Consider the following 13,496-nt stretch of genomic DNA (forward strand, 5'->3'; position numbering starts at 1 on the left):
ATTTACAAATTTTTTGTGAAAAAATTATTAAAAACATTTAATTTAATTTTTAAAATTTTTTCTACTTTTGTGAAATTTTTTTTATTTTGAAAAATAATGCACTAAACTCGCCTGACGTCAGAAAAAAAGTTTCCACTTCGCTTAGACGCGCGCACACTGCCGCGTAAGCTGATTGCGTTTGTCTCTAATGCTTACAACCAATGTTTTTTCCACGTCATATGGCACGTATGTATGCATACATACATATTTATGTATTTATAATAAAAACAATTTTATAGCAATTGCGCTTGGCAGTTTAACTTGGCTGAGTCATTTGAAATTATATAGAATTGAGGCTGGCTTTTCCGAGTAATTATTTTTTATCAGCGTATTCTATACCCAGAAAACAAATTCTGGGCAATACAATTTGTTTATTGTAGCATATATGCTGTGTGTATGTTTGTTGTTGTTGCAAATATAGAAAAAGCGCATTACATGTGTACAATCGAGTATATTTATTTAGCATATAGTGAAATTTGTAAAAAAACAAAAAAAGTTTCACAATAAATATATGCAATTCACGCAGCAATACAGTGGCTGCAAATAGTTTGTGACATGCACAGCACTTTATGCTTTACATTTCAATTCATATTTAATTATTATTTGTTTTTACATTTATTTTTTTGTTCTAATTATAAAGAATTTGTGCTTAAATTTACCGTTACGCAATGCCAAATTCCCTAACTCCATAAAATTTTTATAAATTTCGAAATGGAAAATTTTGGTATTTTTGACCTCAAAATGTTTGAAATGTTTTTAGTTGTTTTGTTCGAAATTTTTTTCATTTTACTGAAATTTATCGTTGTTTTAGGTCAAATATATTATATTTTTGATAGTAAATAATTTAATATGGCAACTTTAATTTAGTTAAATTATTTGTTAATTTTTGAAATTCTTTGGTTTAAGGATTTAACAAAGTTCTTTCATAATTTGTCTCTTAGTTTCTTTCTTTGTCGTCAATTTGTTCGTACACGTGTTTGCTTGTGTTGTTGTTTTCTTTTGTTGTAGAAGCTTAGTGTTGATAATTTAGCCAGCATGCATGGACTGAAATGAACAGAACAGAAAGTATATGTGTTTATAAATTAAGTTAAGCGTTGTAATAAAGTGTGTATAAATATGTTACAAATAAAAGCATTATTTAAATTTAGAAACGGTCGTAAATGTAAACATTTTAAAATTAAATTTCTCCTGAAATCTGCTAGAAACTCTATAAATGACTCAATGACTACTTAGCAGCCAACTGTAAATTAAGTTTTGCTTAAAAAAAGTTCGTTTACCGTAAGAAAGAGTATTGGTTACGTTAACCACAACTTAACTGGCAGACGACTGCTACGCAGTTATATAACTAGAGATAAAAAAGGAAACCGCACAGAGTAGAAAAACGCGTTTTAGCACAGAAAAAAACTGTCAATAAAATATTATATTTTATAAAAATATGGACACTTTACTAAAAAGCAGTATAATAGACATATATAATGACAGAAGAATACCTTGCGTTATGAAGATATATTGCAATTGATATCTTATACGAATTCTAATAATTACTGATATAATATATATACTTATGTATGTATGATTTCTAGCATATTTTTCTCTTCGTATATGCGACAAACATTTGGTGAGTTCGTTACTAAATAGGCACACCTAGTGCGAAAATAAAAAAAAATCGATTAACATGAATTTTTTTTCGGCTAATAATTCTATACACAATTATCGATCGGTTTTTTTAATCTGGTGCAAAATCGAATATTAGCAGGTCAAAAATGACTAGAATCTTTTATTTTTTTAACTTTATGTTTAAACGCGACCATTTTGTCAATGTTTTATTATTATTTATTTTATTTTTTTTGATCGAATTTGGTTTGTATGGAGCATATTTTCTATTTTAAATGAAATTTTTAATTTTTAGGTCGTTGAAAATCTCGTCTAACTCAAATAATATTCAATTTTTTTTATTTAATAAAAAATTTCGCGGTGTATTTTTGAAACATGTATAAATATATACTAAAAACAGTCGATACGATTTCAAGAAATATTTTTTGTTTTCAAATTTTCACTTTATATTCTTGAAACTTGTATAAACTGCACTGAAGACAATTTTTTTTTTTCCAAAACTTTCACTGTGTATTCTTGAAGTTTGTGTAAAATGCACTGAAAACGGTCCATACAGTTTAAAAAACTTTTTTTTTAACTTTTACTATGTATTCTTGAAACATGCATAAAGATGCATTGAAAACGAGCGATATAGTCTAAATTTTTTTTCCAAAACCTTCACTGTATATACTTAAGACATGTGTAAGTATACATGGGTTCAAAATATATTTTATTTTTTCAAAACTATCACTGTATATTCTTGAAACTTGCATAAATGTGCATAGAAAACGAGCGATAAAGTTTGAAATTTTTTTTTTTCTTTTTCAAAAATTTCACTTTGTATTTTTGAAGCATGTATAAATATGTACCGAAAAGATCGATATAAAACTGTTTTATTTTCCAAAAATCGATCCCCTTTTGGGCGGACATACTAGGTGTGCCCCTTAAATTGTGAATTATTGGCATATTCTGATAAAGAAAATATCGATTAATTCATGTTTTTGTTTTTTGAAAATTCGTATAATTTTTTTTTTATTAATATGGCAACAGTTTGATGGAAAAAAATTTAAAGATTTTCCATTTGTGGCAACAATTCGTTAGTAAAAAAAATTAAACATTTTCGCATACGAAAAATTACTAATTGATCAAAATCAAAAAAAAAAAATTGTAGTGATAGTTTATGGGGTTATATACAGTTAGAATTTTCAAAAAAATATTCGAAAATATAAATTCGAAGTTACTCGCAAATTTGAGAAGGCGTTTCTGAGCGCTTGGAAGTACAAGGCCAAAATTTAAACGCGTTTTTCTCGAAATGGTGTTTTCAAAGTCGGTGACCAACATTACACGAAAACGGCAAAACCAATTATTTTACTTTTTCTCACCGATAAATAACTTTTTTATATAAACAATTTAAGGCCGAAATTTTGTTCAAAACGCGAGTTTTTTGCCAGTCGTCATTTTTTTTTTTTTTTTTTTTTTTGTGCTTTCTAAATAAATAACTTTTATAATACAAAGTCTTAAAATACAGTTAAGAAATACCATAATATGTGTACAAATTTGAGAACAATCAATTTAAAAATTTTCTCAGAAAAAAATTTGGAAAATTCGCTTGTTTTCGGCCTTCTAACTGTATATAACCGCTTAAAATTCAATAGAAATCTTGTTTTATTACAAAAACTAAACTTTGTTGCAAATTTTTCTGACACTTTCCTATTACTTAGATGATAAATTACTTAAAGGAAATAAAATTTCAATTCAAAATTATTTTTTCACGTAAGTGTAAAGCAGCCCAAAACAATTTAAAATTAATATATGTAGCCGTATGTGCAATTTTTATATCAAATCTTGCTATTTTTATACAGTTATATAGATTTACATTCAAATTTTAAGTTGCGCAATAAGCGTTTGTATTATTTTTTCTATGAATATTTTAGTACAAGTTATTTAAAAACTGCGTTTAAACATTGAAATCAAGGCAAATTGAAAAGTCAGCGGCAGCAGAGTTGCAATTTCAATATTATAATATATATTTTTAAAATCGGTAGGAAATTCATTAATTTCAAGGTATTTAATTGCAGAAATGTCAAATATTTTCGTTTGTCTTTTTTTAATTTTTTTGACACGTTTCGACACTTGCCATGCCAAAAGCAAAACCAAAATGTTTTCGGTTTATTCTTTCGTTTTGCTGCTACTTAAATCTACCTTGAATATACATATGTATGTAATTATTAAAAGCAAATACCAAATTATAAACCTTCGCGACTCGCAAGGTATACTGAAAAGAAAATATTGAACGCTGAGCTGCTGTATATAAATGCACAATTATTTTCATTGAGTTTTTTAAGTCTTTTGGTTCCACGTTTCTGTACACAACGCCATTAACATTAGCAAAAGCTGTTATTTTCTCTTAATATACACTAAAATATTTCCCGTTCAAATAATTGAGGCGCTTTTAAATAAATTCAGAGTTTGAACGTACCCGGGCAATGTCGACCCCAGTTATATTCTTCACCAATTCCGGCACTTTGTTAACTATCTGCAATACCTCGCCGGTCAATTTGGCGGCACCGATCTCACCCTGTCCGCTCGAGACCATGGTGATCTTCTTGGCCTGCGACAATGGTGCAGCAACTTCAGCGGCCACCTAACGCAAACAAATATTGCAATTAATTGGAAACATAAAGAAAGTAAAGGCAAACAATTTTACCTTTGGTAGTGTGTCCAGCAACATCTCGACCATTGCTGCTTCGCGATATTCACGCCAAGCTTCAGCTTTTTGTGCCATTTGCTCGGCCTCTGCTTTGGCTTTGGCTTCAATGGCGAAGGCCTCGGCTTCACCACGGATTTTGATCTGCAAAAACATATGTTTTTTTTTTTAACATTATGTATATAAATATATGTGAGTGTTGAACACACCGATTCGGCTTCGGCTTCAGCCTCCATGACTACACGTAACTTGTTGGCTTCAGCCAATTTCTCCAATCTGAATTTCTCCGCTTCAGCTGGTCGGCGCACAGTGGCCTCCAGTTCACGTTCGCGACGCTGTATCTCCTGCTCCTGCACGGCAATCTCCTGTGTGCGTTCAATCACTTTGACTTGCATTTGTTCCTCCTTGATGCGTTGTTTCGTTTTGGCCGCTTGCAATTCGTAAGCCATTTCAGCTTCGGCTTTCTTCGTTTGTACCTCTACATCGTAGGCGGCTTTTTTCAATTCGAAGTCACGTTGCGCTTTGGCAATTTCGATGTCATTGAGGAAACGCGATGCCATACGCTGCTCCTCGGCAATGGCTTCCTTGATGTGCGCATCACAACGCGCTTCCGCTTCACCAATACGTGCATCGCGTTTGACCTCGGCAGTGCGTGCCATACCCAAAGATTTTAGATAGCCCTGCAAGTTCAAAAATACCGTTAAAATTACAGTGACAGCTCAAGTTGTTTTCTTAAGTTGTGCGGACAATAGGAAAAAATTTAAAGGAGGAAAACATGCTTACATTCTTCGAATAACGGGTGACAAATTTGGACGACAAATGTTATAATTTTGAGGTTATGTTATGTATATGCAAACATGCTTTGCTTAAATATATTTAATTATTTTTGTGTAATATAACTTCGTACGCGGCCTTCATTACAGAAAAAACATGCTTAGAATAATACAATACAACATTTTACAGAACTTATATTTATTTATTTTTATAATTACAATACAAAAAACGATGAGTGAGCAAATTACGTCAACTAAAGCTTAGGTATTATTATTTAAAACTATTTTAAGCTAATCTTAAATTATTTAAGAAAAAATCATTAAGAGGTTATATTCACATTCAAGTCATAAAAATCGGTTTTTTTTTAATTTTTTTCATAGAGACTTTATTTATTGAATAAAAATATATAAAAAAGACGATGACTTCGGTTGCGGGAACCGAAGCTCCTCTACCCCACAAATATTAAAGACTCATTACAAGAAATTTATTCCGATTGTTCAGTTTGTATATTTCTTCGGATATTACAAACGCCGTAGATAGTGATAGTGACTCTTCTTAATTTAGACGAAATGGAGGCTTCCCCAAAAAAAAAGTAGCGAAAAAATTGACACTTCACGAGTGGCTCAGAAAATCGAAATTGCTGTCAAAAATTTTATTCCTTTGATTATTATCTGGCAAATACATCTAAGGAAGTCGTGTGAAAATTTCAAGTCAATGTTGTTGTTGTAGCGGCAGAATTCTGCCAAGTAGACAGTTCTTAACCGGTTAAAAAATCTGGATCAGTTCCGGTTATCCACAGCCGACTGTCGTGAGATCCAGCCGCTTTATAGAAATTTTGCTCGCCGAGACTGAAAACCCCGTTTCATAATAATAATAATAATAAAATAGAATAGAAAAAACGTTTAAAGCTTAGAAGCCGATTACACTAAGTTCAAAAATTTTTACAAATACGCTCATATTTCCGAAACTATAAACCGAATCCAGCGCCGTGGAGAAACAACTGGTGGCCGGGCACGTTGTAGTGAATTGTTGCTTGTGCAAAACAATATCGCAGAGCGCCTGACCCTGTAGGAACGGACTCGGTGGGAATTGGCTCCCATCTCCTTCAAATTATAGATAATTTCAAATATACTTATGTGCATTCCATGTGTAATATATGTAAATAAAAATTTTGACTTTTTGAAATTCACAAGTGGATATAACCCCTTAAATTGCAGTTACACACTTATTTGTTTATATATACTATTATATATTTTGGCATAACAAATTCTTAAAAACAATAAGCAAAGAAGCAGTATTAATAATTAAGTAGTTTAGAAATAAATTTGAAATATAACTCACATATATGATTTACAAAAACAACTACTGCCAAAAAAAGCGTAATATGTACTTATATTAAACATACCTTTGAGTCACCCTTCATTACGAATAACGTAATTTGTAAAAAATTACATTAAGTATGTATGCATTCACCATTCCGAAAAAAAGAAGAGATTAATTTGAGCTGAAATTCAATCAAACTAGACTACTTTATACAATTTGTAATCAATTACTGGAATACGCTAGAGCTGTAATTGAATTATAACAAATGCCTATATAATATATTATAAAAGTACAACAGAAATTAAAAAAAAAATAGTAATGCAGCAAGTTTGCATTTAAAAAAAAAATAATAAGAATAAAAATTTAAGAAGGTTTAATTAAATATAAAAAAGTAAAAATAATATAAACCAAATTTCAAATATAACTCATTCAGACTTAAATTACAAAAAAATGCAATAACCAAAAACTAAAATAATAATAATAATATTTCCAAATTGTAAATAAATAAAACTACAATATATATACAAATTAATTAAAAAAATAACAGCAACTAAAATGTGCGGTTAGTAGAAATAAATTGTATACTACAAAATATGATTGCAATTCTTACGGAATCAACTAAAAAATGCTGGAATAAATGGTATATATAACCGATCTTCATCGCTACATACATATAATCTATTATATTTGTTAGTGTTTATGGTGCAAGTATTTATGGGTATATGTACATATGCAACAATAAACTGAGGAAATTTTTGCACTCTCAAACTCACCTCTTCATCACGTATATCTTTTATGGTGTAAGATACTACAGTTATGCCCATGTTAGCTAAGTCCGACGAAGCCACTTCAAATACTTGTTTGCTGAACTTCTTGCGGTCTTTATAAATTTCCTCAACCGTCATGGAGCCCATAATAGCACGCTGATGTCCTTCCAGCGTTACCAAAGCTATATGCTGGATTTCAGATTCACCCTTACCGAGGAATTGTTCGCATGCCGTCAGCAACATATCCTCGTTTTGACCCTGAATTTTAACTTGTGCAATACCGGTTACCGAAATGGGCACACCCTGACTGGTATAGACACATGGACTCTCCACTTGCAGGGTCATGGTGTTGAGTGAAATTCTATGTGATGTGATTTATACAGATTATTTACAATATAATTATTTATAATAGAATTCAAATAGAAATCTTACCTTTGCACCTGTTGTATAGTAGGCCACACAAAGGCACGCCCACCGGGCACCAGTAGGGGTTTCATATAACAACATCCTTTAAATTTGTAAAGAGGAATACATTTTTATTTATCTATAAACATTATTTTATGTATTATATTAAAATATCAAAACAAATGCTGAATAATCTTATAACAAATTTATGAAATTAGTCCTTAAATCCTATTAATAGGAGAATGTTTTCCGCCTTTTCAAAGAATACCAATGAAATAAGCCATCTCTGTGGGTAATTCACATGACTGTTCATTTATATACTATATATACTTTATATGATCTCCAATATTATCTTCGTGGCAAACTTAATATATCCTACATAAAAAGTTATTATTTTGATTTGCCCTAAATAGTTTATATTTACAGCTCTAAATATTTTACAAAAAAATAATCATGATTAACGCCTGTTGCGGTAAGGGCCAGATATATGTATTTATAACAAAGCAATACACACAAACCTATATAAATATTGCATTTATTCGATTGTGAAACGTATTTATGGCTTATCTCGCCAATGTAGGTACTCCCCGTGACTTAGGAACCACTTGTTAGGCACCGCTTGTTGCAAAGAACTTGTACATGCATACATATTTATTTAATATATCATACAGCAATATGTTTGCATTTAAAAACGATTTCAGTAACCACTGGCTACTTGGACACCCTAAGCGAGCGGTTTTAATTTTTGAAGGTCATTTTCACTAACATCGAAGACAACTCACAAATAGATATGCAAAAACTGCTTAATTATAAATTCTAATAACCATAAATACTTGTACACATAAAAATCTAAAGAATTTAATTGGCACTTTTGAGCAGCAAAGCACACAAAAAATCAATAACACCAAATGACGTCACTTATAAATTCACTTTCTTCGCACCCATTAGATTTCCAATTAGAATTTAAGTTTTACTGAGGTTAAAAAAGTTTACCTGAAACCACAAGCGCCTCGTTCGGACCACAAGTCACAAATCCCCACACCATGCTAAATTTTTGATAATAGTACAAAATTTATTAGTCTTTACGGATGCTGTGAAAATAATTCAAACGCGAAACGCAATAAAAATTCACAAGTTTCTCCGGCAAAGATAAATTTACACTAGTACAGGCAAAAACAAACACCGTCTTGAAAGCATTAAATATAAAGAGAAATTACAGAGTGTTCAAAAGAGAAATGTGTTGAGGGTTGCATAGCTAAACAAGCATAGAGTTGCCATTTGCTGAGCAGTTTGCAATTTTCGGGTTTTTTTGCAGAGTAGACTCAAATATTGAGTGCTGATTTATATTTAAATATTGGATAGTTTTAGGATGTGAATAAAAATTAATTAAATAACAATTATTAAATTTCATATTTTCATATATATAAATAAAAATCAAAAAGTTCAGCTCTTTTATTTTAGTATTGGCGCTGTTAATGAAATTAGGGAATTATTAAATGTATCAGTCTGGCAACCTCTACAAGTCAACAAAACATTTGTTTGGTAGTCAACATCTGTAAATGCAATTTCTCTGCATAGCCGGTCTAGAGTAAATATATCCTGCCTTCATTTAGCCAGTTTTTAAATAGACTGAGGTTTGGTTTAAAAAAAAATCCATAAATAACTTAAAGACTACAAAATGGACACGGAAATATTGGAAGCAGTAAACAGTTTTCTGGTAAGTAAATTGCATTTGCAGCCACAGATAAAACAACAAGTGTTTACATATGTATGTGTATATGTATATATGTTTTACAGAAGGTGGAACCAATCGAGGAAGCGTTCCTCAGTGTTATTGTATATAAACCAAATGGCGAGGAGGATAAATCCGCCTCATTTACCGACAGTATAAGTAAGTAAAGGAAAAAATGAATATTACTTGTAGTGAATAATAATAATTTTCTTTCATCGATATGCCATATGTAAATATGTAGTGAGCAAATTCAAAGAGGTACCACAGGATAACAAAGAGGGTTTGGTGCGGCAGTATTTGCAACGCGCTGCAAGCGCAACTAATATTTCGCACTTGCGTGTGCTTATGAATACATTAGGAAAGCTCGCAGAGACTAATGTTATAACTGCAAGGTGACTTCGAATGGTTTTCCATTTTCTTGATTTTTTACAAAACGTTTTTGATTTTCGGTTTTCAGAATGCTTTGTGATAAGATTTTCCTCTGCGATCGTTTGGTTTATGAGAATTCAAGTTTTTGGATTGAAAGTTTCAAACTAATTAAACGCGTCTTGCCGTTGGTGGACTACAAAGGCGTTCGCGAAATAATGAAGGTAAAATAAGAAAAATTTTTTTGATTTGGATACTTGCCTTATAATTATTATATTTACAGATGTGCCGTGACAAAGCGCAAACATTTCCGGTGAATATAAACGTTAGCTTCTTGCCGCAACTGCAGGCATTAAAGGATACGCTAAATTACGTATTTGATCGTAATAATTGCTTGCTGCCAGGGTATTTTATCGCTAACGAAATCATGAAGCCACCACCATACCACTGGGTAAGTTTTTAAAGATATATAACTTTTCAACTATATTAATTTTTAATTTTTGTTACATGCAGACTATTAACAAAATGATGACCGATTTCATGGAGGAATTCCGCAGAACCGCACAAATGGTGTCAATCATTGGTCACTCACATATGTTGCCCATTGTGGAGAGTTTTGGTTATGCAGATCATATGATGAATTCTTGGAAATTAGATCCGAATACATTGCGTTTCGTTTTTAAAGGAAGTCTACCTTATGATTCCGATTTGCTCGAAGAACAAACAAAGCTCTTACGTTATGTGCTGGATCAACCGTATTCCAAGGAAATGGTATCGGTGATGATGAGCTTACAGAAACAACAAAAGCAACGTTGCTATAAACTCGAAGATCAATTAGTTAATTTAATCATTTCGGCAATGGAAATGACTGAAAACAATGAGTCTATGATGGGTAGCAGTTTTAGCGTTTACGAAGAACAGAACTCCATGAATGAATGGGTATGGTTGCATCTGTCGTCGCAACTGATATATTTTGTGCTCTTTCAGTTTGTCAGTTTTGCACACATAGTGTCGGCTTTATATGAAAAGGTGAGAAATGTTTGGATTTATGTCAACAACTGACAACTAACAATTTTGCTTCTTGCAGCTTTCAAAAAAAGAGCTGCGTAAGGGTCGCGATCAACTTATGTGGATCCTGTTGCAATTTATATCAGGCAGCATACAAAAAAATCCGGTAAGTAGCTTGAAAATTTATTGAAAACAAGTTAACTGCTATTTCCTTTTATATACATACGCATAGATTGCCAATTTTCTGCCAACCTTCAAGCTCTTCGACTTGCTCTATCCCGAGCAGGAGCCTTTGAAACTGCCAGACTGCACTAAATCTTCGTTATTGCGTCAGGTAAGTGAATCATTTTAATGAAAATAAAATATCTGAAATGTGGATTTGCAAATTTCAGATGGCGCCCATCTGCATTTGGATACACCTGATGAAGAAAGCTAGGTTGGAGAATATGAGCATTAATAGACCATTGCCGATTGCGCTGAAAAATCATCATGAGTATGTTAAATCACTTAAAAAAAAACATTGTATATCACTAATAGCACTGCTCATTCATAGTTTCTTGCAACATTTGGTTATGCCCAATACACTGATGTCCATGAGTTTGGGCAATGATTTTCGTATCATACTGATTTGTAATGCATATTCTACAAATCAAGAATATTTCTCACGTCCCATGAATATACTCACCGAAACGTTAAATGGCAATGCCAAAACTGCAGCTGGTGGTCAAGTGCCACCCGCGCCATTCTCTATGGTTGTGTTGGATAGTTTAACGGTACACAGCAAGATGTCGCTCATACACAGGTGAGAAATACGCGTGCGTACTAACAATTTCTTTGAATAATTTTTTTTTTTATTGTACTTTTGTAGCTTTTTTACGCAGATGATAAAGCAAGCGCAAGCTAAGAGCTCCATACCAACACCCGCTTTGGTTGAAACTTATGCTCGTCTTTTGGTTTATACAGAAATCGAATCACTAGGCATCAAAGGCTTCCTGCGTAAGTTTCTCTGCACAATAAATTTATCTTTAATATTTTTGAAAATTTTCAATATTTTATTTCTTTAGAGCAATTGCTTCCCGCTGTCTTCAAGCACCAGGCCTGGGGTATTCTTCATACGCTGCTAGAAATGTTTCTATATCGCCTCCATCACATACCAACGCAATATCGCTTGCAATTGCTCTCACACTGCACAGTCGTTTCGCCGCAAACCAATAAAATGCAATTGAATTTGTGGTAAATATTTACAAAAATAACGTGATAACGTTATAAATCGAAAAAATATGTAACTTTCCATTGCAGCTTTGAATCAACCGCTTTGCGTCTCATCACTGGTTTGGGTTCTGTTGAGATGCAGCCACAAATGTCACGCTATTTCAGCGAGAAACCACCTGGCTCTGTCGCTTCCAGCGAAAGTGAGGAGCTGAATCGCGTGCTCATACTAACGCTGGCACGTTCAATGCATATGACTGGCCTAGGTTTGTTAGCTTATATCAATTTTAATGCTATATTCACCATATATTTTTACTTTCCCATTCGTAGGCGATGAATTGCAGCCCTGGTGCAAAGAGCTGCTCAACGTAATCATGCAAAATACGCCACACTCTTGGGCCTCGCACTCGTTAGCCTGCTTTCCGCCCGCTTTGAATGAGTTCTTCGTGCAAAATAATCATCCGCTGGAGAATAAGCAATTGCTGAAGAAATCTGTTGAAGAGGAATATCGTAACTGGACTTCCATGTCGAACGATAATGATATTATAAATCATTTTATACGCCCGAGCACCAATCCACTTTTCCTCTGTCTGCTTTTCAAAATGATCTGGGAAACGGAGAACGTCAGTCCAGTCGCCTACAAGTAATTTAACAAAAATAAGAACTTTATTTTTTTGAGATTTTAATTATATTTTCATTGCAGAATTTTGGAAGGCATTAGCGCACGCGCATTATCAGCACATTTGCGCAAGCTATGCGATTACTTAGTCGGTGAGGTGGCCAATAGTAATGGCAAGGATTTTATACACAAATGTGTCGACACCATAAATAACATGATTTGGAAGTATAATATTGTTACCATTGATCGCGTGGTACTCTGTTTGGCTCTGCGCACACAAGAAGGCAACGAAGCGCAGGTGTGCTTCCTCATAATACAATTGTTGTTATTGAAAACATCGGAGTTGCGCAATCGCATACAGGAGTTTTGCAAAGAGAATCATCCCGATCACTGGAAACAGAACAACTGGTGGGTTAATTTGTTGTGCGAAACTCAAAAAAATATTTCTATTTCATTAATCAAAATTTGAAAAATAACTTCATCTCATTTCATATACACTTTCAGGCACGAAAAGCATTTGCAATTCCATCAGAAGTATCCCGAAAAATTCGCACCCGACGAATCGGCCTCTCATCCACCATTGCCGGTGTACTTCTCAAATGTATGCCTGAGATTTTTACCAGTATTGGATATTGTCGTGCATCGTTTTATTGAATTGCCCATACAGCATGTGCATCAAATATGTGAGGTTATATTGGATCATCTAAGCATTCTATACAAATTCCACGGTATGTTGTTGTTGTGTATAATTAGTTTACTTGAATTTTTTAAAATTAGTTTTGTACTTTTCTGCTCAGATCGCCCCATTACTTATTTGTATAACACTTTGCATTTCTACGAAAGGATTTTGCGTGAACGTCCATCGCTCAAAAAGAAATTGGTAAGTCTCTGCTATGATTATATTTTATTATGTTTAACATTTTTTATACTTTTTTTTATTTATTAGTTATCTTT

General features: G+C 32.7%; 2 protein-coding genes across 3 annotated transcripts in view; one reads left to right on the forward strand and one right to left on the reverse strand.

The window, feature by feature from the left end:
* Nucleotides 1-949: 949 nt before the first annotated feature.
* LOC108968826 (flotillin-1) lies at nucleotides 950-8,785 on the reverse strand. 2 transcript variants are annotated; one of them, XM_018933119.1, is made up of 8 exons: nucleotides 8,602-8,785; nucleotides 7,636-7,711; nucleotides 7,210-7,564; nucleotides 6,519-6,530; nucleotides 4,549-5,019; nucleotides 4,340-4,483; nucleotides 4,112-4,276; nucleotides 950-1,083 (listed from the first exon to the last, which is right to left on the reverse strand). In XM_018933119.1, exons 1-8 carry the CDS (start codon nucleotides 8,651-8,653, stop codon nucleotides 1,066-1,068), a joined length of 1,293 nt encoding a protein of 430 aa, XP_018788664.1. In that variant the 5' UTR covers nucleotides 8,654-8,785; the 3' UTR covers nucleotides 950-1,065. The 2 variants fall into 2 exon arrangements, with proteins under 2 accessions (XP_018788664.1, XP_018788665.1); XM_018933120.1 differs by lacking the exon at nucleotides 6,519-6,530.
* A 501-nt stretch (nucleotides 8,786-9,286) lies between these two features.
* LOC108968828 (mediator of RNA polymerase II transcription subunit 23) overlaps nucleotides 9,287-13,496 on the forward strand; it is a 7,845-nt gene continuing 3,635 nt past the window's right edge. Inside the window, exons 1-17 of the mRNA XM_018933121.1 lie at nucleotides 9,287-9,325; nucleotides 9,406-9,499; nucleotides 9,582-9,732; nucleotides 9,798-9,930; nucleotides 9,990-10,157; nucleotides 10,220-10,735; nucleotides 10,794-10,880; nucleotides 10,947-11,048; nucleotides 11,107-11,207; nucleotides 11,268-11,516; nucleotides 11,583-11,710; nucleotides 11,779-11,947; nucleotides 12,014-12,189; nucleotides 12,254-12,566; nucleotides 12,627-12,950; nucleotides 13,047-13,270; nucleotides 13,340-13,422. Coding sequence (XP_018788666.1) covers nucleotides 9,287-9,325; nucleotides 9,406-9,499; nucleotides 9,582-9,732; nucleotides 9,798-9,930; nucleotides 9,990-10,157; nucleotides 10,220-10,735; nucleotides 10,794-10,880; nucleotides 10,947-11,048; nucleotides 11,107-11,207; nucleotides 11,268-11,516; nucleotides 11,583-11,710; nucleotides 11,779-11,947; nucleotides 12,014-12,189; nucleotides 12,254-12,566; nucleotides 12,627-12,950; nucleotides 13,047-13,270; nucleotides 13,340-13,422 — 3,057 coding nt within the window. The remainder of the gene's footprint in view (nucleotides 9,326-9,405; nucleotides 9,500-9,581; nucleotides 9,733-9,797; nucleotides 9,931-9,989; nucleotides 10,158-10,219; nucleotides 10,736-10,793; nucleotides 10,881-10,946; nucleotides 11,049-11,106; nucleotides 11,208-11,267; nucleotides 11,517-11,582; nucleotides 11,711-11,778; nucleotides 11,948-12,013; nucleotides 12,190-12,253; nucleotides 12,567-12,626; nucleotides 12,951-13,046; nucleotides 13,271-13,339; nucleotides 13,423-13,496) is intronic.

Source organism: Bactrocera latifrons, unplaced genomic scaffold (assembly GCF_001853355.1).
Source record: "Bactrocera latifrons isolate USDA-ARS-PBARC rearing strain unplaced genomic scaffold, ASM185335v1 scaffold_23, whole genome shotgun sequence".
In the NCBI taxonomy this organism is placed as follows: Eukaryota; Metazoa; Arthropoda; class Insecta; order Diptera; family Tephritidae; genus Bactrocera; species Bactrocera latifrons.

Coding starts and splice junctions, on each gene's coding strand:
- LOC108968826 (XM_018933119.1), bottom strand. CDS start 8,653: ATGGTGTGGGGATTTGTGACTTGTGGTCCGAACGAGGCGCTTGTGGTT. Junction 7,712..8,601: donor CGAGGCGCTTGTGGTTTCAG/GTAAACTTTTTT, acceptor ACAAATTTAAAG/GATGTTGTTATATGAAACCC. Junction 4,484..4,548: donor CTGAAGCCGAAGCCGAATCG/GTGTGTTCAACA, acceptor ATGTTTTTGCAG/ATCAAAATCCGTGGTGAAGC.